This window comes from Necator americanus, chromosome V (genome assembly GCF_031761385.1).
Source record: "Necator americanus strain Aroian chromosome V, whole genome shotgun sequence".
In the NCBI taxonomy this organism is placed as follows: domain Eukaryota; kingdom Metazoa; phylum Nematoda; class Chromadorea; order Rhabditida; family Ancylostomatidae; genus Necator; species Necator americanus.
The window spans coordinates 13,644,160-13,669,278 of NC_087375.1; the positions used below are offsets into that span (position 1 = coordinate 13,644,160).

At 40.4% G+C, this 25,119-nt stretch overlaps 4 protein-coding genes across 7 annotated transcripts; 3 read left to right on the forward strand and 1 right to left on the reverse strand.

The window, feature by feature from the left end:
* Positions 1 to 1,025: 1,025 nt before the first annotated feature.
* RB195_013781 (uncharacterized protein) lies at positions 1,026 to 6,076 on the forward strand (the record flags this gene model as incomplete). Of its 2 annotated transcripts, XM_064203767.1 has the most annotated exons (7): positions 1,026 to 1,203; positions 4,506 to 4,650; positions 4,707 to 4,762; positions 4,816 to 4,916; positions 5,559 to 5,680; positions 5,789 to 5,903; positions 5,960 to 6,076. In XM_064203767.1, the coding sequence occupies 7 exons, from the start codon at positions 1,026 to 1,028 to the stop codon at positions 6,074 to 6,076; spliced, it is 834 nt and encodes a 277-aa protein (XP_064059648.1). The 2 variants fall into 2 exon arrangements, with proteins under 2 accessions (XP_064059648.1, XP_064059649.1); XM_064203768.1 differs by lacking the exons at positions 1,026 to 1,203; positions 4,506 to 4,650; positions 4,707 to 4,762; positions 4,816 to 4,916 and having other exon boundaries at positions 5,541 to 5,680.
* A 487-nt stretch (positions 6,077 to 6,563) lies between these two features.
* RB195_013782 (uncharacterized protein) lies at positions 6,564 to 11,500 on the reverse strand (the record flags this gene model as incomplete). Its single annotated transcript, XM_064203769.1, has 13 exons — positions 6,564 to 6,583; positions 6,759 to 6,851; positions 7,076 to 7,148; positions 7,911 to 8,069; positions 8,126 to 8,186; positions 8,253 to 8,332; positions 9,248 to 9,338; positions 9,452 to 9,561; positions 9,618 to 9,680; positions 10,009 to 10,085; positions 10,284 to 10,413; positions 10,484 to 10,621; positions 11,423 to 11,500. 13 exons carry the CDS (start codon positions 11,498 to 11,500, stop codon positions 6,564 to 6,566), a joined length of 1,173 nt encoding a protein of 390 aa, XP_064059650.1.
* A 1,099-nt stretch (positions 11,501 to 12,599) lies between these two features.
* RB195_013783 (uncharacterized protein) lies at positions 12,600 to 20,422 on the forward strand (the record flags this gene model as incomplete). Of its 2 annotated transcripts, XM_064203770.1 has the most annotated exons (16): positions 12,600 to 12,719; positions 14,163 to 14,230; positions 15,678 to 15,765; positions 16,554 to 16,688; positions 17,554 to 17,702; positions 17,772 to 17,891; positions 18,007 to 18,139; positions 18,244 to 18,315; positions 18,576 to 18,677; positions 18,737 to 18,822; positions 18,932 to 19,091; positions 19,478 to 19,549; positions 19,620 to 19,793; positions 19,964 to 20,114; positions 20,174 to 20,284; positions 20,394 to 20,422. In XM_064203770.1, 16 exons carry the CDS (start codon positions 12,600 to 12,602, stop codon positions 20,420 to 20,422), a joined length of 1,770 nt encoding a protein of 589 aa, XP_064059651.1. The 2 variants fall into 2 exon arrangements, with proteins under 2 accessions (XP_064059651.1, XP_013306560.2); XM_013451106.2 differs by lacking the exon at positions 20,394 to 20,422 and having other exon boundaries at positions 20,174 to 20,337.
* Positions 20,423 to 21,354: 932 nt separating this feature from the next.
* Positions 21,355 to 24,982, forward strand: RB195_013784 (uncharacterized protein; the record flags this gene model as incomplete). 2 transcript variants are annotated; one of them, XM_064203772.1, is made up of 16 exons in its annotated part: positions 21,355 to 21,464; positions 21,580 to 21,645; positions 21,949 to 22,039; positions 22,255 to 22,364; positions 22,463 to 22,566; positions 22,623 to 22,740; positions 22,812 to 22,902; positions 23,008 to 23,073; positions 23,165 to 23,248; positions 23,601 to 23,699; positions 23,869 to 24,001; positions 24,062 to 24,178; positions 24,345 to 24,427; positions 24,493 to 24,541; positions 24,573 to 24,605; positions 24,685 to 24,779. In XM_064203772.1, the coding sequence occupies 16 exons, from the start codon at positions 21,355 to 21,357 to the stop codon at positions 24,777 to 24,779; spliced, it is 1,449 nt and encodes a 482-aa protein (XP_064059653.1). The 2 variants fall into 2 exon arrangements, with proteins under 2 accessions (XP_064059653.1, XP_064059652.1); XM_064203771.1 differs by lacking the exon at positions 24,685 to 24,779 and adding an exon at positions 24,946 to 24,982 and having other exon boundaries at positions 24,493 to 24,605.
* Between the last annotated feature and the right edge of the window lie 137 nt (positions 24,983 to 25,119).

Genomic DNA, 25,119 nt, shown 5'->3' on the forward strand with positions numbered 1-25,119 from the left:
TTGTAGTTAGGATCCGGAATCGAGGACATGTCTGGAAGGAGGACTCATCTCCTTAAATGAGCGTGAAACAAGTGGAAGAATTGTTACTGTTCTTAGTTTTATGTAACACTTTCAAGTGAGCATCTTTTTCACTTTACGCCCCATACCTCCTTGTTCGTTGACTTTCCCAGGCAAACACTTCAATTGTTTTCCTCCTTTTCCTGCACCTTTCCAAAAGCTGAAGTGGTTTCTGTTCTGTTTGGCAATATTTATTCATTGTCGGTGCGATTTCTCATCATCGTTTCTCAGGAGTCCTATTGACGATGTTTAAAACGATATTTAACCAAAATTTCTGAGGAACAAAGTTAACAAGTAAAATCTGGAATATGTCGTCTGAAATGTCGGTACATAACAACTTCTCTTTTGCAATGGAAAGCAGCACCTATAATTTCTTAGGTAAAAATCTCTAAGAAAACGAAAATTCGCCTTTTTCTTTCAAGTATGATCCTCACGTAGTATAGAAAATTGTACTAAACAATGTCACCGTATTAGAGAAACTTATAACTTTTCTAGCGCTATTATTGTTTCATATTCGAGCAGCATCAGTTGAAGTTAAACTCATATACCCTATATAATAAGCTAACGAATATTTTATGAAACCTCGTCACGCCATTCAAACACTCCAGAACCGTTGAAGCATCTTCCATAACAAAGGCGCCTAATTAAACGCACCGTAGTCCTCATAGGCCACGCCCACTGGTGCGTCAACCAATCAGCTGCCGGCGAGAGCACACGATTGTGCGAGCCGAGCAAATGAAATTTCGCATATCAAAGTGTAGGCGATGTTGTCGAGTGGCACTCTACATCCTATATGGGATGGATTCTGGATTCGAAAGGGCAGTGAGCGTCGATTGTGAAAGAATCGGAAATAAGGAAGAAATCAATCAGTAACTTCTACCAAACTTACTCAAAGAAATACCGTCGCAAAATTCGTGCGGAGGTTAAATCTAATAGAATCTCTCGTTTCCATGGTATTTTTTCAGGCCATGAAAGAATCATCGTCTTCTAAACGCGAGAAGGCAGACGATGAAGATGTCACTGTGGTGGACTGCGACTCCGACGATGAGCGTGAAGCGACTACGACAGAGAAGCCTAAAAACAATGACAAGGCGCAACTACCACGATTTTCTGTCACTAATATATTGTCGCCGCTGAATAATCTAGGTAGGATTTCAGAATCTTTTCAGAAGAGAAAAAATATCAAGGATACTGTAATTAAAAAAAAAAACTACTCATCGTTTCATGGTTATTACACATTTTGACAACTAGTAAAGAATAAGAAAGCAGAAGTGAGAGAATCGGCGCTGTTCTTTCTCGTTTCTAGCAAGTGAATCTGCCCACAAGGTAGAAAGAGGCCACCTGTTATTAACATTGGAACTTTTACATATAATATCGTGCAGGTTCAATCAATTTGTTCATTCATGCTTGTACCAAGAAAAAAACAGAGAAAATCCTTTCCAAGCCTTGCCTGAAACCTAGGAACAGCCTTGCCTGTTTAATGGACTTATGGACTTTAATTTCGTCCACCGCTATGTTCTAAACTGTCGTATTCTTTAAAAAAGAGAAATGCCGTGTGAATACCATCGCAGCGCAAAAGTGAGCATTTCATCGACAGAAAGAGCTTAAGTTTGAGAAACAATTAGTAACTCTTCACAAAAAATCCGGCTGTTCCTAGAGGAGAAATCTTTAGTAACCGAACAATTTCTTTCGCTCCGTAATATGGAAAAAGGGAAATGAGAAATGATGATTATTTTAAGAAAAGTTAGGAAGTGGTCCATATACGCAAAAAATCTGAGTACAGGAGAGAATAATCACCGTAGTGCAGCAGCCAGAAGAGAGAATACCAGTGCTGCCTAGTGAAAAACTTATGTAGCTGGTTGAATCATATTGGAACTTCAGAGTGTTCCTAGCTCATTTCTTGAGTATTTGCACTAGATGAATTTTGAATGAGCAGCATTACAACATCCTACTTTGTAGGATGTTGTAATGCTGCTCATTGTACTTTCATTTTATACATTAGCATTACCATTATAGCTTTTTCATAGAGCATCAGCTCTTTTTCGACAGCAATACTGATGTCAAGACTAACTACGAACACTTGTCGTCGCAAGTAAAAGGAAGAGAAGAAAAAACAAGCAATTTTTTGATCAATTTTTTGTTTTGCTACTTTACTTTGCTACTTTTGCAACTATTCCCTCCTTAATCAGATGTTTTATGCCAATCGACCTTTTTTCAGCAGAATTATTCGCCTCGTTCAAACCTCAAAAGTCTCCCAGTCGGAGACTTACATTCGTTTTTTGTCGGCATAATAGAGTTACAGTTTGATCTGACGGCTCCTTATTGTATAATCACAGGGAGATTTCCAATACATAAAAGTTTCCTTTTTTAAATGGTACGAATTGTGAATCACCTACATTGCTTGTTATTTTCATTCCACCCTACCGTAGTCGTTGAGACGAGAGTGTACAGGACTGAGACGTGGGTCGTCGCCCGTCGAGGCGTTTGAGCGCCGAGGCACTTGTGCGTGGCTGAGCAATCGCGAAAAGCGGCTTCAAGTGGGTGCTAGAGCGGCTTTTCATGAGAACCGAAGCGGTGCCCATATTCGACGCTCTCGAGCACCACACAAGCGTTCATTCCACGCTCCTCAGTGCTCACTCCACCACCTCCAGAGCATCGCGATCCACATACATACGTGGGGTCGTTGTCGCCGACATCGTTCAAGTTATCACCGCCCCACTCTACTCTGCAAACCCTCTTCTGTAGCACCCTTAACGTGGAGTAGGCCTCTTCCTGCATCACAAGAGATCCTCTCTTCTGTATGTAGCGCCGAGAATCCTTGAACAACTGAAATGACACTTCACGACGACGACTGAAAGTTGGTGCTAGGCATGATGAGCATCTTCTGCATATCAGCGAGCATCTCTTTCAGCTGACATGCAAAGATTGACTTCAAGCGCGAACTTACAGTTGTTGGATGAGTTCGTTAGTCTCTCCACGGCCACCCACGAAAATTACTTAAAATAATTTGGAAATACACTACATGCTGCGATCATTATAATCGAGTCACTTTTTCATCGTGTGAGGGCGAGTAACGGCTGAGCTCACGCTAGCTTCAAAATAAGCTCATTCATAATCCTAAAAAGACGGGTTCTTATGAATTCTAACGTTCTCTTCCTTAACCATAAATCCACCTTTGCTTAAAAATTAATAAAGCTTTTGCAATCTCAAACTATGAACATCTTGCAGCCACATGTAAATGGGACCTAAATGACTGACTTTTCAACCATTCCCATAAAATAATCAAGTTCGCATATTTTCTTTTTCGCTACACAACTCAGCTTATTGTTTTTATAAGGATATTTTTTCAAGATCAACTGAGTTACGGTAGTTCAACAAATACTAGCGACCGTAAACAGTCGCGGACTAGTTCTCTACGAAAATCTCTATGAATAAAATCTTGTTTTAAGATAGAAAATCAATGCATGAAGAAGATAAAAGCGGAGAGAAAAACAACAATGGCTATCTTGGACTACTTTGCACTCTACTCGTACTCTATCCTCGAAATTTTAGCATTTGGACCAAGCGTCTTCATGGCCTGGAATATTTTAAATGCAAATTTCCAATTATTCTCTACTGCTTTGAAGCCTTTTGTTTTAAGAAGACAATTTTAAGATTTAAAATGTGGGAAACTATTATCATTGGTGCCCGATAACCCCACAAAGAATCAAAACTGTCAAGAAATTCTGAATCGCACGAACTGAACTCTCCGTCTCTCGAACCTATTCCTGTTTCTGTTTTAAATCTCGTTTATTGGTTTTCCTATATGTATTTATCTTTGTTTCGCTTTATTCTTCTACCCCTCAAAAAGAGAAATACAGCAAAAATTTTCTGGAAGCTGTTTTCTCATTTGAACAGCTAAGAAAAAACTGTTTTAAAAGTAATCAATTAATAACTAGTGCAGTTTCCGTCTAATTTTGCCGATATAAAATTTGTCTAGTAGGCACTCTTCGATAAAGTGTAACAACTGCCTATTCATAACATTTAACAGTAATCCAGAGAATGCTGGAGAAGATACTATTTAAATAGAAGAAATAAGTGAAATGATGAATTAGGCGTATAAAGGACCCCGCTTAAAAACTAGAATCCAAGAAACTGTGTAAAATTTTGCTGGAAGTTCACAGCATTTGAGAAGGTAACTGCAGAGTAAAAATGACCATGAAAAATGACTCGTTCCCAAAATCCTCAGTTGTTTTTGGTTGAAGAATAACTATCAAAAAGGCGTTTCTTCGCGTAATAACGTAGGAGCGAATTTGACTGTAGTGCCTCTGTACTGACAAGAACTGAAACAGCCGGCTTACTGTAGCTTCCTCCGGCCTTTTTTTAAGCTCCACTGTTCAGTTCTCATTTCCATCCATAGTGTTCAATTTCGTTTGAAAATTCAATAAAAATGGTCGGGAAAATTTCAGCTCGGGTCCAGCAACAACTCCTAAAGATGACCTCATCTCCTTTAAACGAGCACTCGTTAGCTTTCGGCTACCGACCGGCTGGCGCTCTGCCAGCATCCTACTTTGGTGCTGCACCATTCCAGGGCTACCAAGGCGATTTCACCAGGTGGGAGCTCGAAACTCAGCTCCGCTTAGCTCTTCGGGTTACTGTAACACTTTCAGCTACATGGCCAATCCGGGCACATGGTATGGAGGTGGCGATCCACGATTTGCAGCATGTAGGCGTTTAAGCAACAAGAATGCAGTATAGTCATAAAATCATCATTTTCAGTACTCCCATGCGGTATTGATCCATCCAGAGCGGCGGTGCACGGTATACAACTACCGATGTCACAGCGTCGAAAACGACGAGTGCTTTTCAGTCAAGCACAAGTGAGTGGCGCTAGCACCACCGTAACCCATGCAAACGTAAATCTATTCACAGGTATATGAGCTAGAACGGCGTTTCAAACAAGCCAAGTATCTGACAGCACCGGAACGTGAACAGTTAGCGAACTCGATTCATCTCACTCCTACGCAGGCAAGTGGATTACTACCGTAACACTTCAGTCAACTACAGCTACACAAACAGAAAATGCGTAGGGTGTCCATAGTGCATGTTATACTAACATAGAATATAGAGTACAATTCTGAGCATCCAGCTAAAGCCAGACTTCAGACTTTTCGTGGTGTTCGCTTCGCTCGCATTTGCCGAACAATAAAAATTAATAGTAGCGGCATTTACTGTAAAATTAAATCTTTGTTTTTCAAGCAATGCTTTCTCTACTTTTTTCCTCAGAAATTTATGCACAAACGAAAGATTTCGCAGCGTGATACCCGGCGCAGCCCATCTTACAGCTTTCTGGCTCCGGCGCAGCCCATCTTATAGCTTTCTGGCGCCAGCGCAGCGATTCGACTTGGTGGAAGCAGTCTACCGCTCTTTTTGGAACTTCCTGACTTACACAAACATACACACACACAGATACATATCACAGAATAAGCCCGTTGTTATTTAGCATGATCATGATTTTCCAGGTCAAAATATGGTTCCAGAATCATCGCTACAAATGTAAAAGACAGGAGAAAGAGAAAGCAATGACGGGCGGATTAAGTCATCGAGACGATTCGGCCAGCCCACAATCAGTGGATGGGGATGGGTTTGTGGTGAACATTTGCTTTTAATGTAAATTTGTCCCCAACACAACCGATGAATCAGATAGCAGGACTTTTGAATAGAAGACGAAAACAACTCTGTTGATGTTTAGGAAATGTTCACCGGAGTTGAGCACCTCAAAAGAGGAGCCGTCATGCTCCGAGGCGGAGCCTAACCAGCCAACTTCCGAACCATTGCCTGACATCAAAAATGGCATGTTTGCAGCAGTAAGTGGAGTGTTTCTTCATCGTATTGACTGATATTAAATATTGCTGGTTTTTAGGTGTCTTCCTCTGTATATCCTCCTCAACCGGCCGCATTTGCTTTCCCGTTCGGGTCTCAATCTTACTCGGCCGCTCAGTCAGCTTACTATAATCAGATTCGAGGAGTAGGCTGGTGATCTTCTCGGATCACTGATTTGATCTCAAATCAATCCTACGACGTTTTCAAACTATCCTTTGTGAAATAACAACTGGCGTTGCCTAAGTGGATAACCAAATTCTGTTTTTGAAGTTGTGTTTTTACTAACCTATTCTCATTAAGATTTCTCTGCTCGAAAAGCACAGTGTGCAACATTGATCTATCTCGCAGATTGCAATCCCCGTGTATGCTGCATCCCTTTGCTGAGATAATCGGACCACTTTTCCGCATCATTTCCTTGCCAAAATAAGTTCTTGCTTAATCAGATTTCTAAAAAAGAAACAGGAACAAAATATTCGTCTACAATGGGTCTAATTATTAATCCACAGTCCTACAAATAGTGCTTCTAGTCGCTGCTTTGTCTTCTCGTATTGTAGAAAGGGGTCCACCATAATTACATTCGCAAATATTTTCCTCTTGGTTTTCTTTTGGTATCTGTTGTTCGCTGTTTTGGCTTAGATTGAAATCTAGTTATCTTCTTTTTGCCCTGCAAAAAAATGCCTTCGGGTGCTCTTCATTCCATAGTTTTGTAAACGCAACAAATCACATTGCGACAATGACTTTAATGATCCCAGAAATGCATTCAAGTGTATAAATTTTATGCAAATAACCCAAACATAAATGATAATGTGAAAGCATTTTGAATGAAGATTTACATTAACCTCTGTCGTTATGTCTCCGTGATATATGAATCCGTAGATTATATGGATGAGTGAATGCATGGGTGCAGTATGAGCATTTGTACGACTTCTCACCTGAAGTGAGAAACACAACTAAATTAAATTATTGTTATCAGCAATGCCATCGCACTGTACGTGACTGTATTCGTTCTTGAAGAAACTAGAACTGGAACTGATTTAAGTTCTTCCTGTTGTTGTAAAAAGTAACTTAAGGATTCATTTGTCAGTCCGCTACAAATGGTTTTGAAAGAACAAAGATTGATATGGAGAAACACAAGGAAAGAATTCTATAAATGTACCTGTATGCGTTTTGATGTGCGATCTCAGATTTGCTTCCAAAGAAAAGGCCTTGTTGCAACCTTCATGCGTGCACTAAATTTATGTGAAGTGAAAAACAACCATCATGTAGACTTGTTGCCACTGCACATTATCGCCGCGATGCGCGTTCTTCTAGCAGCACAGCTAAGTGGCGCTTTTGGAGAAAGGAGTTGTTAGAGTGACAGAATTGCAGCGAATGCGTCATGACTGCCCCTTGGCAGATGCAAGTTGTCCAAAGGTTGCCATGATAGGGAGGTAGAGGAGGGCCACTTAACGCTGCTCTAATCGAACTGTACTTTCAAGCGCGAACACTTTCATAGAGCACAAAAATCCTTACTAAGTGATGAACGGCTTTTCCATGTGAAAAGCATTTAAGAAGGTAATTATCGAAGAGAATAGCAGATTCAGTAGAAGGCCTAAAACTTGAGTGTTCGTCTTAGAGGATCAACGACATGTAAGCTAGAGATACTAAGATAAAAAGGGAAGATGGAACTGGAACTGAAAATGTTCTAGCTCTTAGCAGCTTTACCCTACATGTCGTGGATCCTCGAAGACTAACGCTTAGGTTCTATGGGCCCGACTAACTTAGCTATTCACTTCCAGTGACGAACTACTGCCTTCCCAAAAAGAAAAGATATTTGTCACTTAAGAATGATCTTTGGGCTCTATGTTCATTTCTGCGCTCGAAAGCACAGTTCAATTAAACCAACGTTGAGTGAGCAAGTGGCCGGCGACAAAAATATTGGTGCGTGTATAGCACCGAAGAAATAAAAAGTATGAAGGACACATTAGTGACTGGAAAGCAACAGACTATACCTTGAATGCCCTTTCTCCGGTATGCGTGAGCATATGCCGATTCAGTTTCGTTCTTTCAGCAAAACTCCTCCCACAATTATTACAGGAAAATCTTCGTTCAGCATGAACCAAAGCGTGCTTCCGCAGCGCGGTCCGCGTTCGCAATATTGAACTACATCCCTAAGATAGCCTTTGAAATGCAAGTAAAACATCAATTCTACTTCCCATGAATCTACCTTTTCTGGGCAAGGAAACTCTGTGAGCTGGACTCTCTCGTTTAACGGGAGCATTTGATAGCTAGATTGATACTTTAATCAGAATAAGCAAATGACATCGTTTACAAAGACGAAGATTAACGCAAACCTCCTATTACCCGGGTAGACCTTCAACGGAACGTTGAAACGTTGGATCTCAATCCCAAAATTTGGTTCAACTGTTGACTGCTGAAGAAATAGTTCAGTATAAATGCTTCGCTGTGGTCATCTAGTATAATATGCATCGTAACGGCACACTGTTTTGCATAAATAAAGAAAAAAAAAACTTTAGTTGATTTGTGAGCTCTAACTCATGCATCTGTGAGGAGCTATAGTCGGGTCAAAACAACATGAAGAACGGTGTAGTTGCACGAGCAATCGCGCTGGAGCAATGCGGTTTCCAAGCGCTCGCAGACGGCCTGCGAACGGACTGCTTGGCAATTTGTCAAATTTTGCCGAGTGGCGTCATCTGGATCGATATTGGCTGTAGTTTTTCTTTGTTTCCATCATTTTTTTCTGATTTTTTTCGTTCATTATGTTCCTTTTTCGCACTTTTGTTGTGTTTGCTGTATATCCTTCTGCTACAAGGATCTATATTGCACCTGTACTGTTATTAAGCTATTGTATTGCTTTTTTTCAAGTTTTGATCCTGAAATTTGGTTCGAAATTGTATTTATTTCTATATTAATGTTCTTTTTTGGTTGCTTCGCCTACCCTCCCTCCCTTACAAACGAGAAAAGAACATTAGCATGAAAATAAATACGTGAACAAATACAATACAACAACTTAAGAACAATACAGATACAACATAGAATTATATTACAGAAGCAAATGGCATAACAAAAATACGAAAACAGAAATATAAAGGATAAAAAAAACAGAAAGAAAAGCAAAATAATGAAAATGATAGAAAAATTCCGGTCAATATCGATCCGGGTGACGTCACTAGGCAGGATTTGGTAGATTGCCCAGCAAACCTCTCGTGCAACTACGCCCAGTTTGACCCTCGACACTTTGTATATATCCGAAACACTTGCGGTAAGGTTATTTCGTAGCAGTAGCTGATCAATTTTAGTTTTTGTCACATTTTACTGAGTGAATTACCTTATAATTATCACAACTGCCTGCACAGTTCAAAGACTGATCCGGTCTGCTCAAGGAAGTGCCACCAATATCCGGCTCGATGGAAATTGCACTAACAAAGTGACAGTTGAAAACTTAAGGGAATTTAAAGGAAAAAGATTCTAATACATAAGATAACATACATAAAATATATAAACGTTTTAAAAAAAGATTAGATTGCACGACCTTAGCTGAAAGCTACCCGTTGAATCGGCCGACGACGTAGAAGCCAACGAAGAGTCTTGAGAAGCGTACCACGAAGGCACATTAACGGAGGACAACGATGGATCAGAGTCCTGGGAAAGTGTTTTAAGGATTCCATAGTGAACATGAATAAGAAAGGAAAGAGAACCTGTGATGAAGTACAGGGAGAGCAGTCGAGATCGTCAAATGAAGCTGAATTTGCTGATACACCCTTAAAAAGGGTTCGATAGTATACAATTAAAGTCGAAATACTGAAGAGTCAAAACGGAATGGAGAAAACGGTCGGAATCGAGATGGGACCATAAGCAACGAAGAATAGTGGCAGCAAGGGTCCTCTCTCGATTCTAACCGCTACGCTCTACCGCACCGCGCTGACGCAACTGCACCGCGCTTCTAGTCGTCTTGATTTCACTATACAATCACTGGTTTTGCGAAATGTTCTAGCAAGTTGGTACAACAAATTTTGGAGAATATAGTAACATGTGAGAGTGAAGCTGGTTTTTCTTCCGTAATGATAATTCAAATGATTAAGAACTTACCATAGCTAGGCTATCTTGAGATCCGTCCACAACATGACACCCCATGCTCGTTGAATTTGGCCGAGTCAACACGCCGCCTGAAATGAAATACTTGTGCAAAGGAATTTATTTGTTTCTGACAAATGGACAACAAATTCACCTGGTAAATCCAAAATACACAAATTTAAAAATAATCCTACTTCTATGTTACTGCGCGTCTCTACTATATTTTGGACTCAAAACCACGAAGCAAAGCACGGAAATTCAGAGAAGTGCGAAAGAAAAAAACAACATACTGGAACTGTGAGCCCAAGCCATCGTTTCTATTCGACGCTTATCCGTCATGACAACAACCTTCTTCGGGAACCACATACCGGTATTTGTTGAGTCCGATCCTACCTTCCGAATTACAGCTACATTTAGACCCTTCAACGTTAAATTTCAATTGACACGCCATGGACTTTTTTATTCCTAGCACCGAAAGTTGAACACTCACCATACGTGATGACAACAAACCATTTCGATCCGGTTCACTATCACCTTCTTCAATGACGGAATAGTTCCTAGTGATTCTACTGAACTCATTCCACTTCTTGTCGACAGAACTTTGCACAACTTCTTCGCCGGCAACTATCTGTAAGATTATTCACTCAGTACCAATTAATGGGTCCGCTAGCTGTGAAAGAAGAGAGTGTTGATTATGTAGTTAAAGGGTGAGAGTGATGACTGGATCCTGATGAAGACACAACGAATATGAAATTTGCATTCAACCCTGAACACTTTGAGAAGAAAAACTCGAAAGGAATCGTCCTTTGGAGTTCATTACAATTCACTTCATTAATTCACAACTGCAGCATCTTTCGCTGAATATTTCCTAAAAGTCGAATATTCGAAGCACAATATTTGAGCCGCATATGTGCAAAACAGTATTGTCGTTGAGCAACACTAAAAGTAGCAACTTCACACACTCCTACCCACTTACATTTGCGATCTCCTAAGTCCTTGTTCCACCGCACACCCTCATCCATTCCCAGCACTTCTCCTCCACAGCCCGAGGGCAAAGGGGAAAATGGCGACGCTCTCCCTTTCTATAGGTAAGCATTATGAAACGGGAAAAAATCCACCAATGGACTTTTTAGTTAGAATTCCCATCCATACCTAGGCAAGAGCCAGAATCACAAATTTAGATTAGTTGTTAGAAACGAAATCAAAGTTGATGGGTGTCCACATTCTTCTTGCAAGAGAAATGCATCAGTATTCGTCTTGAAGTTTGAGCAGTGTCAAGAGGAAACTAATCGCGCTCCAGTCGGATAAAGAGTGCCCAATACAACCTATTTCATTGATTTATTTGCACGTACAGCTTTGTGCGGCGTACAATAAATTTTACAGCTGGGCAGAACAGAACACGGAAATGATGGTAGTTCTAGCAACTTACAATTCCATGCGGTTCAATTTCGTATGGTGGAAGTATCGAGTTGATGTCGTTTTGTAAGTACAGGTCAGAAGAGTACATGCGCTGATGTTTGGTGGTGCGCGTATTTTCGGGACTGATGCTGCTAAAAACTCCCGGCCGCTTGGATAGTGTGATGTGCGCCAGAAACAACAAACGATCAGCGCGTGGATCGGTGCTCGCGGACGGCGGGCGACGTCGCGGCGACGCGCGACGCGATTTGCACTCGTGACATCATCAATCCATCGCCGACAATTATAGCTGTCGATCCATCCGATGCATTTGCCTTCTTTATACGATGAATTCCGCGCAGCCAGATTAGAAATGTACTCGCAGTGAACTCCCGTTGGTTCTCCTTCTCAACCTCGTTATTTAAAATGGGCGTACTGGACGTCCTGCACAAAGAGCGTACGCAAAGAGCGAATAATGTTGGGGATTTCAGATTAACAGTAGATTTCTTACGCAACTATCGATCCAAAAAATCTCCAGATTTGTGTTCTCCAATAGCAATCACTATTTCGAGTGGTTTCATTTCCTGTTATGTCAGTGTTCTGCACTTCTAACCACCAAATCTATACAAATCATGGGTGCAAAACGATTACTCATTTATTGATCTGTCTGTTTTGCTAAGCTCTTTAATTACTGTGTACATATATAGGACAAACTGTTCACACCCTGTTTAAAATAGCGAAACCAACCACTATGCCACTTCATACTTTTTTCTGGCGAAATTGCGAACGCTTTGAGTCAACATTTTCGTGCCATGGACCATATATCTGATCGATCCTCATGCAAAGCTACAATCCCTCTACTCCTGGAATCCCTGCCTGCTGGCTTTTCTTTTCAACGGCATGGATTGTTAGTTAGGGAACAAAATTCTATGTCTTTTGTGTCATATCATCAATTCTATGTTGAGCATAAGAATTGTGTACGTCGTCAAATATCCTTCTAACAAACGCATTCTCCCATATGCGAAACATTATTCTACTTTTTAATGATCCAGTAACGTTGCCGTCGTTGTCTCATAACCGCTATCGATCGTCCTCGTCATTTGCTAAGTGCATTATTTTCAATTTTCACGATGTTCTGTGCACAGAGTTCTACCACTTTGCTCAAATGAAATAAGATCCACATATTAAATCCTATTTTCTAGCAATAGGTGATGGATAGTACTGTGGGAGAGCGCTCAACCTCATGTAAATCTCCCCCAACGTCCCTCAGTTCTGTGGAAGACGTCGCTGAAGAGGTTGGCTCTTTCCATGAGTCAACGGAAGAAAAACAGGTGAGCTGGCTTTTCCTTTTATGATAAATACGTGTCTACGTGAAATTAAGGAAAACAAAGTATTGCACATTACCCGTGACTCATTTGTTCAGCCCTGGTTTACTATTTTGCTGATAGTATTCATTAATGAAAAAACAGAGGTATAGGTGATGCTAGATATAGATTAATTTCAGAACTAAATAAGTACAAAGTCGTTCTCATCAGATACACTAGAACTTCCTTCCGAAGATTACAAATATATGGTCGGGTTGAAATGACCTGAAGCTTGGTGCATTTGCGTAAGCTGCAGCGCCTGAAGCGGCGGTTGCGAACGACACGGAGTTGCAGAGGTGAGCGGAGCTAGCGAGTCCCATCTCGATCATAAGCGCTAGATTATCCACACCGTTCGAATCGCGGCTGCCTACGAAACTGCACCGAGTTTCAAGTTGTTTTGACGTGAATATATCGAAACTAACGAAGTAGTATCTAAGCTTAAAATTTGTCCGAGATTTACAGTGTTATTGTTGTGTCATGTATTGCAGTACCACTAAACGTCCTTGCAATGTAGAATAGATTTTGTAAAGGATGGTGAAAGACATCACACCACGAATATGGGGTGGTGCGCGTTTCGGTGGGTTATGCCTATACGGGGTCGTAGATTATGGAGAGGAGGGTGATTCCCTCCATTTCTTCCTAATTGCCGTAAAAAACGGCCCGGAAGACGCGGTTTCGAGCGTTTCGGTGCACTATTCTCTACAACGAGTCCGATTGGAGCGCGCCAACCTTGTGCACATGCTGCATCTTCCGGGCCGTTTTTTACGGCAATCAAGAAGAAATGGACGGAATCACCCTCCTCCCATAATCTAGGATCCCGTATAGGCATAACCCACCTGAAATTCCCACCATCCCAGATTCGTGGGGTGATGCCTCTAAGGTTCTAAGCGTCTCTTCTTCGCTTTCAGTCTATTTTAAAGTATAAGTCTACAATATAACATTAAAAAAAAGTTCAGAATGAGTAGCAATTATTGAGGAGGTTTGAAAGAACGCTGTCAGCATTAGAGTCTGCATTTCGTCATGCTATCATTTCCATTGTGGTTAATCGCAGCCGCTGTAGCAAAAATAGAAATAATATTTCGCCCCTCCTCCACTGCTCAGAAAAACCTTTATTTTGAAAATGCATCCGACAGCAACTTCTCGAAATGTTTATGGCACCACATGTGTCTTCAAAAAAGGTCAGTGTGATCAAGTCAATGAGGTACTCCAAGTTTACTTAATTGAAAAAAATAACATTGATCGGAACTGCTGCGGAACCGAAAAATCTACTAATTTCAAGATCATCGTTAGTGATATGAGCTCTCTTAAAACTTAAAAAGGGGACTCCGTATTATTTCACTACGTATTCGAAGATTTCTCCGAAAAAAAAAAAACTGGAAAAAGCGTTTATATAAGAAGATTATTTTCCAGAATTCCTCTAAACGCAAGTCTCCAATGGATGTAGCATCTCAGGGAAAACGTTACGCTAGGAGCCCAAGGTAAGCGGGGCAGGTTTCTCACTGCACATGGCTGTTTTTTTTTGTTTGTTTGTTTGAAGTTGTCGTTTCTTCCATTCTGTTAGTGTACATCATTGTTATTTATTTCACCGCGTTTGTCTACTTATTACTGGTTCCGTGACTGAGTGTCTTATTCTCCATGCACAGTTTGCTCTTGTCTGAAGCAGTTACAGTTTGCTAGTGATTTGATTCATAGGGGGTTTCTATTGACGTTGTAACAACTAAGTGCAACCGTGTTTTGTATCCAAACTGGTCAGGAGATTTCGTTGCTGCAAAGTTCCTAAATTCACTACCGCAATCATATAAATCTAGGTGGACAAATCCTCTTGTTATTTCTTCCACTTTTACCTGACGATGATCCTTCCTTCTTCTTATGGACAACAATTACTGCAGTTGTAAATTTGTGGTTTACTGAAACTTCGTTCAAATGCTTTTCCGTCATCTTTACCACCTCACAATCAATCTTAAAGGGTTCTGGAGGAAGTAGTGATTGGATGAAGAGACAAGAAAGGAGTTTGTTTTGAAGTTTATATTTTTGAGGCATTTCTCTCTCTGGTTTTCAGAGATAAAAAACTGGACTCAAAGACTGGGAAACCTCTGGCCGTGTTTGCACTATTCTAATAAAGTGCGTAACCTGTTCAACTTTCCCCTGCAAAGAGAGGACCGTTTGGCCAGTAGCAAAATTTTGGATTGCGTGAAATAACTGTTACAGTCCATGTTAGTCGGTCATTTGCTGGAATGATATGAACAAAAGACAAAAGAACAATAATGTGTGGTCTTCTGTCTCCTATAGCTACTGAGTTCACAACAGGCGAAATTCCGTCTCCACCTATATTCACCAAATTAGAATGTACTTTTTCCGCAAGTGTACAATGTATTTCGACGTTTTCCACCTCTGAGGAAAAGGATGGACTGAACTGAATACTGAATACCAACAATCAAAACATTAAATTCAAGACCATTCGTACTTTTGAAATTGAACCTGTAGGATGTCGATCGGATGTTTCGTCATATTTTTTCACTTATTTTCGTTTTTTTTTTGCACCTCTTCATTTACAAGGTACCCTTTCTACGAGAGTTCCAAAACCTCTTATCTCACGGTTTTGTGTCTATGTTATCTTAGACAAACTCTTCTTTGTGAAATCGTTTCAAACTCCCCGAAATAACATGTGATCTCAGTTTTTACGTGTATGATTGCACACACTGCATAAACACCGTGGCACATTATTTGCGTTGCGAATGTGGTTGCTATTGTCAGTGATGTTTTCCTTTCTGCTTTCCTCACAGTTGCTGAGCTCATCTTCATTCGCGACTTAATCACATGAACTTTTTTGGAATGATTTTAGACTCAACAGATATCTGTCTTCCTCTTTGAGGTTATATTTGTGCAGTGAATATTGTAATGCATATGATCTACGTGTCTTTTAAGTTTTTCAATGGATTCGGATGATGAATCGTCCACCTATGCTGCCGTCGAAGACGCACATGTAATCCGCCCATGGGTAGACCAGTTCCAGGTATTTTTTCTCTGTTTCTTTCTCTCTCTCTCTCTGAAGGCGCGGAAAACAGTATTTTATATGCTTCTGAGACTAATTCATATATCTATATGCGAATAACCCACTAAGCAAATCTTCATTATCGCCAAAGATTGCAAGCTTTTCTTCGTCAGTTACAAGACGAAGTAAACGATCATGGACCGAGCGTGGTGAGAATGTATGATGTCAGCTTCCTTGCTATGTAGAGTTGTTTATGGTACTCGCATAAGTAGCATAAGAGTTTCGATGCGGTTGTTTCTTTATGCGATTTTTGAAGCCGTAGAAATGGAATCACTGCTCACCGCATTTTTCTTCAATTCCCTGCTCGCACTATTTCTATGAAGTGAGATCTAGAACCTCGTTCTTTTTTTTACTGCTTTTTATCTATACCGTTTGGTGCCCATCCATTCACTAGCTAGCAATTGTTGGAAAGTTTACTTCTCCCTAGCCACACTTCACACAGCTTTGGACACGTTTCTTTCGTTTCTGCGATCATTTCATCCAACTACTTTTCGTACGGAAACTAGAGAAATACCTGTTCTCGAAATCGATATCATTCGGCTTAGAGAATTTGCTGCTACCATTGACAATGCAGTCATTTTTGGTGATATCTAACGTTATAGTTCTCCTGTATCTTCGAAACAGATTTCCACAGCGCTTTATTGTAGTTTTTCCATTGTCGATCATTCTTTAACGTTTTCCTGAGTTTTCCGAGAAAGTGTATTCACAGGAACTGTCTTAGTTGATCCTGCGCATTTCTTTTCTTTTAGGCGATGTCCCGTCGTTGTCAGCGCAATGCTCTCCTTCAACTAATTAGTACCTGTGGTCTACAACATGTAAGACATGTACGCCAGCTTATCGAGCCACATTTTCAGAAGGATTTCCTATCGTGCTTACCAGTGGAGGTTAGCAGTTTCCTACAAATTAGATAGTTCCCCATTGATTCACTCAGAGATAAGCACGAACAACTTCTGTCGAGCGATTTGGCTCTTTCAGGATATCACGTGGTTTGTGGTGATATTTCTTTGGTCTGTAAGATAATTGTATGATAGAATCGTGGTGAGGAAAGTATTAACACAACAAATGCAATGCAAAATTCTCTGTTTGAGATTTGTAGGGACTTTCCGTACGTGCATGTACAGAAAAACCACGTTTTCCACCTGAAGTTATCACTTTAGCTTGCGATATGAACTTAAATTTTCTAATGACTATACTACGAAAGAAACTAAGAGTGATTGAAAAATCAAGTCAATTACAGCATGTCACAAAACTGATGATGTTGGTGTTACTGTGGGCAAATGTAGAGATTAGGTGTATACGTGGTGGCCACGCTCGATTCCCTATAATTGTCCTCAAAAACGGCGGTGAAACGACGCTTCTTGATAAGAGAAGTGTTAGAACGAACCCCTTTGTGCATTGTCCACTCCATTCAGTAGCACTGACCCCATTGATTCTCGGTCGTTCGCTCATAGATTCGGCACGCACACAAGGGTGACACGTTTTTACGTGCATCGTAGGAACAAGCACCGTTTTTCAGGTCGATTTGAACGATTAGGAGTGATTAAGCGGGGACCATTCTCATTCATGTAATCTACACCTGAACTGTATATTTGCCCACAGAGACCCCATCATGTTTAATTTTGTGAAACGCTGCCTTTAATCAGTTGAAGAGTGGTACATTCGGTTGCCGTGTATTTTTTAATTACGTACTCATCGTAAGGAGAATACTAGTGGTTCTGTTTCACCTTTTTACAATATAAATCCGTTTAGTTAGCAGTACAAATAGTTGCGAATCTGCCGATGGCCGACATTGTGCGTGCCGCTCAAGTTTCGCGTTTCTGGCGTGACATATGTGAAGACGATCGTATGTGGAGACTGAAATGTGAGCGAGAAGGACTTGAGCCGCTTCCTGTGCCAAGGTTTGTTGAATACTTAGATAAACCTCCTGGATAGTTCTCAAATGCACGTAATTATAATCATGTTTTTAGTAGACGTGCTGCTGGTGCATGGGAACAAACTGCCATGGGCAACGGTGTCACAATTGTGGACCATTATAAAGGAGCCGAATTAGAACAGCATAGAAAAGCCAGAGAGCAAAGCTATGGAAGGTATTATATACTATTTTCAATTTTTTTTTCATTCCATTTACAGTTAGCAGGGATAGTTGTGTTCGAAAAGGTTTTTCTCATTTCTTTTATCAAGTCACAGCGAAACATATTTCAGTGTTTATTCACGATCAGTATGGAAAGCCACATATCTGAGGCGATGCAGAATAGCAGCTAATTGGAGACGTCTACCTATTGGGGGTAGCATGGTTCTGCGAGGACACGAGGAACATGTTATCACGTGCCTGCAGGTATCCACTTTTTCAAACCGGTGCTGTGCGAGGTCATGGTACCTATGTTCTCTGTGTGAAGATAGGCAGTTAAAGGATAGGAAAACTCAAATTTTTCTCTTTAGATACAAGGTGACATGCTGGTTACCGGGTCGGATGATAATACGCTGAGGGTGTGGAGTATCGAACAAGGGAAGGTAGTGTTTTCATCTAATGTTTCGTTCAGTTTTTGTGTGGACTCTGTTCGATCGGCAACTCTTTTGTTAGGGTTCTTTTTTGAACGTTTTTTTTTGTACTTATCTCCTCTTTTAAAATCTGTTTTATTTGCGTTGCTTTTCAATTAACGTGTTTTTACCTGAAATCGACTTGATGAAAGCAAGCTTTTCAGTTTTTTTCATTCTCCTGCAAGAGTTTCCTCAATTTTTACTTGAGGTTATTACAAGTCATTTGCTTCTAGCTACTTTTTACACTCGTGGGACATTCTGGAGGAGTATGGACGTCGCAACTATCCACAGATGGCAAATATATCATTAGTGGTTCAACTGATCGAACTGTAAAGGTATCGAAGTGAACATCTACGAACCATATAATTTGATGCGCATAATGCCCCATTTGAAGGTGTGGTCCGCAAAAGATGGTTCACTGATTCACACTCTTCATGGTCATACGAGTACTGTACGCTGCATGAGTCTTTGCCAAAACATGTAGGGTCCCATTCGTTACATTTTCCTTTTTTTTCTGTTTTTTTTTTTCGTTCTCACTTGTTTCACCTGAGAGGCATAGTAATTATGCTCAGTGTATTTGTGTGTGCAGATTGGTTTCTGGTTCACGTGACACGACCGTTAGAGCGTGGAATATTGAAACTGGTATGTGCGAGCAGTATCTAACAGGTCACGTAGCTGCAGTGCGTTGTGTGCAATTGGATCTTGAAGGAGGGCGAGTCATTTCTGGAGCATACGATTTCACGATTAAGGTACAGACTTAGCTTCTTATCTACTACCTTTGTTGGTTTGTTTTCGACAAAGATTATTCTTCTTCTTTGAGTTGATTTCAAAGGGTGGTGGTCTTCAGTGGATATGTGCACACGAACAGTCGTTTCATTATTTCGTTTTATTTGAGAAATGAATTTTCTGCTCACATCGGCAAAGAAGTGAACCATTCTAATTCTGAAATTGTTGCGAATTGTTGTAATGTGCCATATTTCACTTTCGCAACCATTTTCCAGTGTCGAGATTGGGTATGAAATTCATATAATTATCTTACACAACATTAATGAACAGAGTGCAGTGTAATTGTTCATAAATAATTCTTAATCTCGACCATTCATCATTTCGTCCATTTTGTTCATTTTCTTTCTAGGTATGGGATTATGAAACAGGTTCTTGTACGTACACATTGACTGGACATACAAATCGCGTCTATTCTTTATTAGTGAGTCGTGTTAGGAAGCTTTTGAAAAATATCTTGGATAACGTAGTTATGTAACTGATTTCGTTTTCAGCTTGACGCTGCACGTAGTATTGTTGTTAGCGGTAGTCTAGACACGACAATAAGAGTATGGGACATTGCCAAGGGCACGTGTATATGTGTCCTCTCCGGACACCATTCGCTTACATCGGGTATGCAGCTCAGAGGTGATGTGTTGGTATCTTGCAATGCCGATAGTGATGTTAGGGTGAGTGTATTTGTAAAATTTTTCTTTTGTTATTTAGACTCCAGTATTCGAGTGACTTATGCTTTTGCAAATGCAGAAAGCACCTTTTAGCTCGTTCTTTGTATACTTGGCCCTGTCATTTCTTTTACATTTCACCCTTTGTTTGAGAGTATATTTGCTTGAATCCGTAGGTGTGGAACATCCGCGATGGCTCTTGCATGTACCGTCTGCATGGTCCAAATGGTCACACATCAGCCATCACTTCGCTCCAATTTCTCGACAATGGTGTTGTGGTAACAAGCGGAGATGACGGAGCAGTGAAACTGTGGGATGTTATGAAAGGTCAGTATATGTTGCTGCTGTTTCTTGTACTATGTCTCGTTATCGGCTCTGTCTTCTAGGTGAATTCATTCGTGATCTTGTACGACTATCTTCTGGAGGAAGCGGAGGTTGTATATGGCGTTTGAAAGCCACAAACAATCTTCTAGCTTGTGCAGCAGGTTCTAGAAATGGTACAGAAGACACCAAAGTCATTCTTCTGGATTTTGACGCCGGATATCCGTAAAATCACCGCAACCAGCTTTTGCTGCACAATTGTGTTTGCTTTTATATTTTTTCTAGGAATGGGTTTGAATTTCTGGTTATTATAGATCTGGGCTCTGATCTTGTGCATCATTTTTCCATGTAGGGCAAGGTTGATATCATTTCTATGTAGATGATCTTGCTTTGATTCTGCTTGCTTCGTCACTAAATTTGCGTTAAGGCTATGACCGTTCCTGTGACAACCAGTTGAGTCGTTTAATTCTCATCGCTGAAATCACTTTTGCTCCTACGGATGCTTATTTCTTGTTTTTTAATCCTTGTGGTAGTTTCATAAAGCGTAGGTGATATTTATCTATTCGTTTCGCTAGGTGCACTTTACATCGCTTCTTAAGTGACGTTTATTCAACTGCCAACTGACGTGAGAGTAGCCATTCTTTTTTGTTGCTTTCCTTTTTCCGGATGTTGTACGGTGTAGAGTGCTTCTGTAGATTCCATTATTTCTTGTTCTTTTATTTATTTTTATCTACTAACTTGTATTTGGCAGTGTTCTAGTCAAAGTTTTAACCAATCCCCTTTCCAAATGTTCTGTGTTCCAACTACATTTCACTCTAATTCGAAAACACTTGATTATTTGAAGCTTTAAGCGTTCGAAAATGTTGATATTTTTATCGAGTTAAAACTATTCTTCTAATTTTATTCCAATATTTGGGTGTTTGGGGTTTCTTTGTGTTTCGTTGGTGCATCACGTTCTTGTCAGGAGTAGGTCTCCTCCTATGGTGTGTTATTTACGTTTTGCTGGTGTGTTGTCTTTCATTTATGCTCTTGCTGTCGGATGTGCCGAATGATTTCCTGTAATTATTAGCAATTCTATGTCATTACCAGTGATCAAAATAAACTTGGTAGTTCTTTGAAAACGTCTCTTGGCTTCTTGGCATTTCCTCAAGATTTTCTGTCGAGTCCAAGTCCCTGATTTTTTTAACCTACGGATGGGCACTTCCTCCTGCTTTCAGTTTTGCGGGTTTACCTATGAACACATTTAATGATAGTGAAGAGTCTCGTCCAAAAGTTCAGTAGTTCGTTCATTCGTCCTGTGCTAGCTAAGAACAGGATAAATCCAAGAAAGATGAAGATCGATACACCGGAATTCAGGTACTTGTCCTAGCTGATGACCATAGCTGCATTAGAACGTTTGGGAACGGATGACTTCGTTGATGGCAAATTAACCAAGGTTAGATAGATCAACATAAGCAGCCAACATGTTCAGATCGTTATTCACGCCACAGTTGAACAAACTATCCGAGTTGTTCAAGGAAAACAACTATGACTTGAGGTAGGCGCAGTTGTTGATAGATATGAGTTGACTTACCTTTACCCATAGGGCTTGCTACATCCGTAGTTCTTTTGTTAATATTTTCCTTCTTGTTAACATTAGTTGGTTTTTACAACTATTCTTAATGCGTTCTCGGTCAACAGAAAACTATTTCTTGTTTTATGGGAATCGCTTTAATGTTAGTTGAAGTTGGATGGTTCACGTTCATTTAGTATTCTATTAGTATTTAGTATTCTTCATGGTTGGCACTGGGCAAACTGTAGATCTTTTTTTGTTGCTTTGAAGACTTCGTTATGGGTTTAGGATAGCTGGTGGTGCGGTTCGTGATCTGTTGATGGGGATACGTCCAGCAGATGTAGACTTTGCGACCACTGCAACTCCTACGCAGATGAAAGTATGATACAAATGATTAAACAGTTGCGGTTTGAGTGCAGTTGTGGAAAGCTTTAGTATTTTTGTCCCATCAATTGTTGTCAGTTTGGTAATATATCTCCTTCTCGTATCTGCATCCAAGCTATGTACAGGTGGAATGTTTGTTTGTCCATTTCTCACGCTTCCTTGCTATTTGGCCATACATTTTTCCATTCTGACAAATGGGTAGCCTTCTAGGAGCTCTTCGACAAGGAACAGATACGAATGCTCCACAAGCGTGGCGAGGAACACGGAACTATAACATGTCGAATGGATGACAAGGAAAATTTCGAAATTACTACGTTGAGGTACTGTAGCTGCTCTTTCTTGCGATGTGATAGTAATTGTTGGCCGTTCTTCAGAATGTGATATTGGAGAACTTTAATCTGATAAGTGGTTGTTGCAGAGTGGATTTAGTATGCGATGGGCGTCGCGCCGAAGTAAAGTACACCACCGACTGGCAGTTGGACGCTAATAGAAGAGATCTTACGATTAACTCTCTTTTTCTGGGCAAGATTTTTTCAAATATAATTACCTGGCATTCTTGTTTGCCATGCAAGTTTCAGATCTGGATGGTAATGTCATAGACTACTTCGGAGGCATTGAAGACATTCAGAAAAGAAGGGTTGCCTTCGTTGGTGACCCCACACAACGGATCCAAGAAGATTACCTTCGAATTTTGAGGTCGAACTCAACATATTCGATCTTAGCGCTGGTTCAAATTTCCGTGAAAATAGTATATTCAACGCTTCTAGATATTTCCGCTTCTTTGGCCGTATTTCATCGTCGGCCGAGCACGAGTGCGAGACAATAAAGGCTATTAAAGAGAATAGTGAAGGATTAGCGGTATGTTCTAGTGTTCATTAGTTAGAAAACCTTCAGCGTGTAACTTTCATCACATTACATTTTTGCACGATAAAGTAGCAAGTAAATATACCGTGCACATTGCAGGGTGTCAGTGCAGAGCGTATATGGACAGAAATGAAAAGACTAGTAATTGGCCGCATGGCTGATCATGTAGGTGTTGTTTTCTTGACGTCCAAATACTGGTTGTTACAACTTTCTTGTTAAGAATAAAGTTGATTTGAAATCGGTTTTGTTTGCATAGGTTATACGGTGCATGTTGGATGAATGCAAACTCCAGAAATATCTTGGTCTTCCTGAAGACACCAATGTGGATAGGTTCGCTCGAGTAAGTGGAATAAATTCTATATTGCACTCTTTGTGTTCTAATTAGTTTTGTTAATTAGTTCGTTTAACAAATATTCCTAATCCATAAAGTGTTGGTTGTACTTCTCTACGGTTTCTGTTCACCTTCACTCTCAAATTATGATAGTTGGAGGCGCACAAGTCTTTGTATTTGTGCTTATTCTATTAATAAGACCTAAAGATTTGGAGAAATGGCGCCGTAATTCGATGAAATCTAAACAATCCTGCAAAACAGAAGGAATATGTGCTGACAAACGTGTCAGAAAGCTCTATTCTTTCGTAACCTCTGACTGACACAATTTGCTATGTTTCTCTAGTTCAATTCTGGTTTACAGGTCTTCCGTAAGTATGAAATGCACTTGGAACCAATGACAATGATAGCTTCATTGTGCGAGACTCCAGAAGACATTGATCGTTTTCACAAGAAGGCCAAGGTTCAACATCACGTAATTGAGAGTAATTTTCACAGTGACGTACAAGATGTCGTAGAAGATAATACTTAGTCATGACTTTATACTGCCAGTGAGCAGATGCCGATACTTAACTGTCTCTATCTTGCTCTACAAGCTAGTGAATTTGTGTGTTGCATGATGGCTCTTGTAGCTTTCAAACGTCGAACGCATTCTCGGTGAATTCATCGTGGGCTATCGAAAGAGCGCCGAACATGCCCTGTCGACAGGAGCGTTAGATTGGTGGAAGGATGTAATAGTGCAATTGGAAGTCACCCCTGGGCATGGTGATCGGTTTTCGCTAAGGGGATTATTATTCATGAGAGGCGTCACATGACCGGTTTTAGATAAACAGAAAGTATCAGGCCTCTATCAGGTTGTTCAACTTGCCAGGGCTGTTTGTGCTGATGAAAAGTTGATCAAAGAGCTCGAATCGTGGACGATACCAATTTTTCCTGTGAAAGGTACGGTGATGTATGTTTGAAATCAAGGACAATTTGAAAAAGAAGCTCGATTTCTAAAGTGCATTTTTAGTTGCCTGTAAATATTTATATTTGGTTGATTAGTTCCAGTGGAAGTCTAGAAAAATTTTTACGAAACTGAAAATTTTACCTGTAGGACTTTTTTCAGGGTTGGACTTAATGGCAGTCGGTGTTGAACGAGGTCCCAAAATGAAATTAACTTTAACATATTTGTTCGAACTTTGGCAAAAGGTCAGTCATACCCCGTAAAAAAAGTTTCATGATTACACTAGAACCAAATCAGTGCTAACGTTTAGAGTCGATACGAGATGAGCAAGGAAGAACTATTAACTCATGCCCACGATAGTTGCATACCAAATCCACAGTCTCCAACAAGACTACCGAAAAAGAGACGTCGCGAGGAGAGCTGGTAATTTTCATAGAACAGTGAAGGGTAGCACTATAAACAGTGATATTCTTACTCTTATGGAAACGTCTGTACTTTTCAGACGATTCAACCTCGTTCGAAGTGCAAGATAGAAGATCACTTCTTGTTTGTTCAATGAATGCTTACAAGGGAGGTGCACTGGTTGACTTACAGTAAATAAGTCAACCAGTTAATAGCGTCTTCTTATGGGAAGTTTTACCATGTTTTGCGAATTAATCGAGTAGCTTTGAGAACGTCAAAGAAAGGGATGCATTAAAATAGCTGACGTGGCATAGGGTCCGATGACTACACTAATTCGGCAGTTCCTGCGACCTTGTTTTAGGCGTGTGGCAGCATATCTTGCAGATTTTCTCGGCTAACCTCGACAATTTTTGACAATTTTCTAGAATTTACACCTCATGAAATAGGCATTACATAGAACTGTTAAGCTAAACTTGCGAACGTCCAGCGTTAACTGTCCTGTTATGATACTCAGTTGCTGCTCTTCTGGATGTAT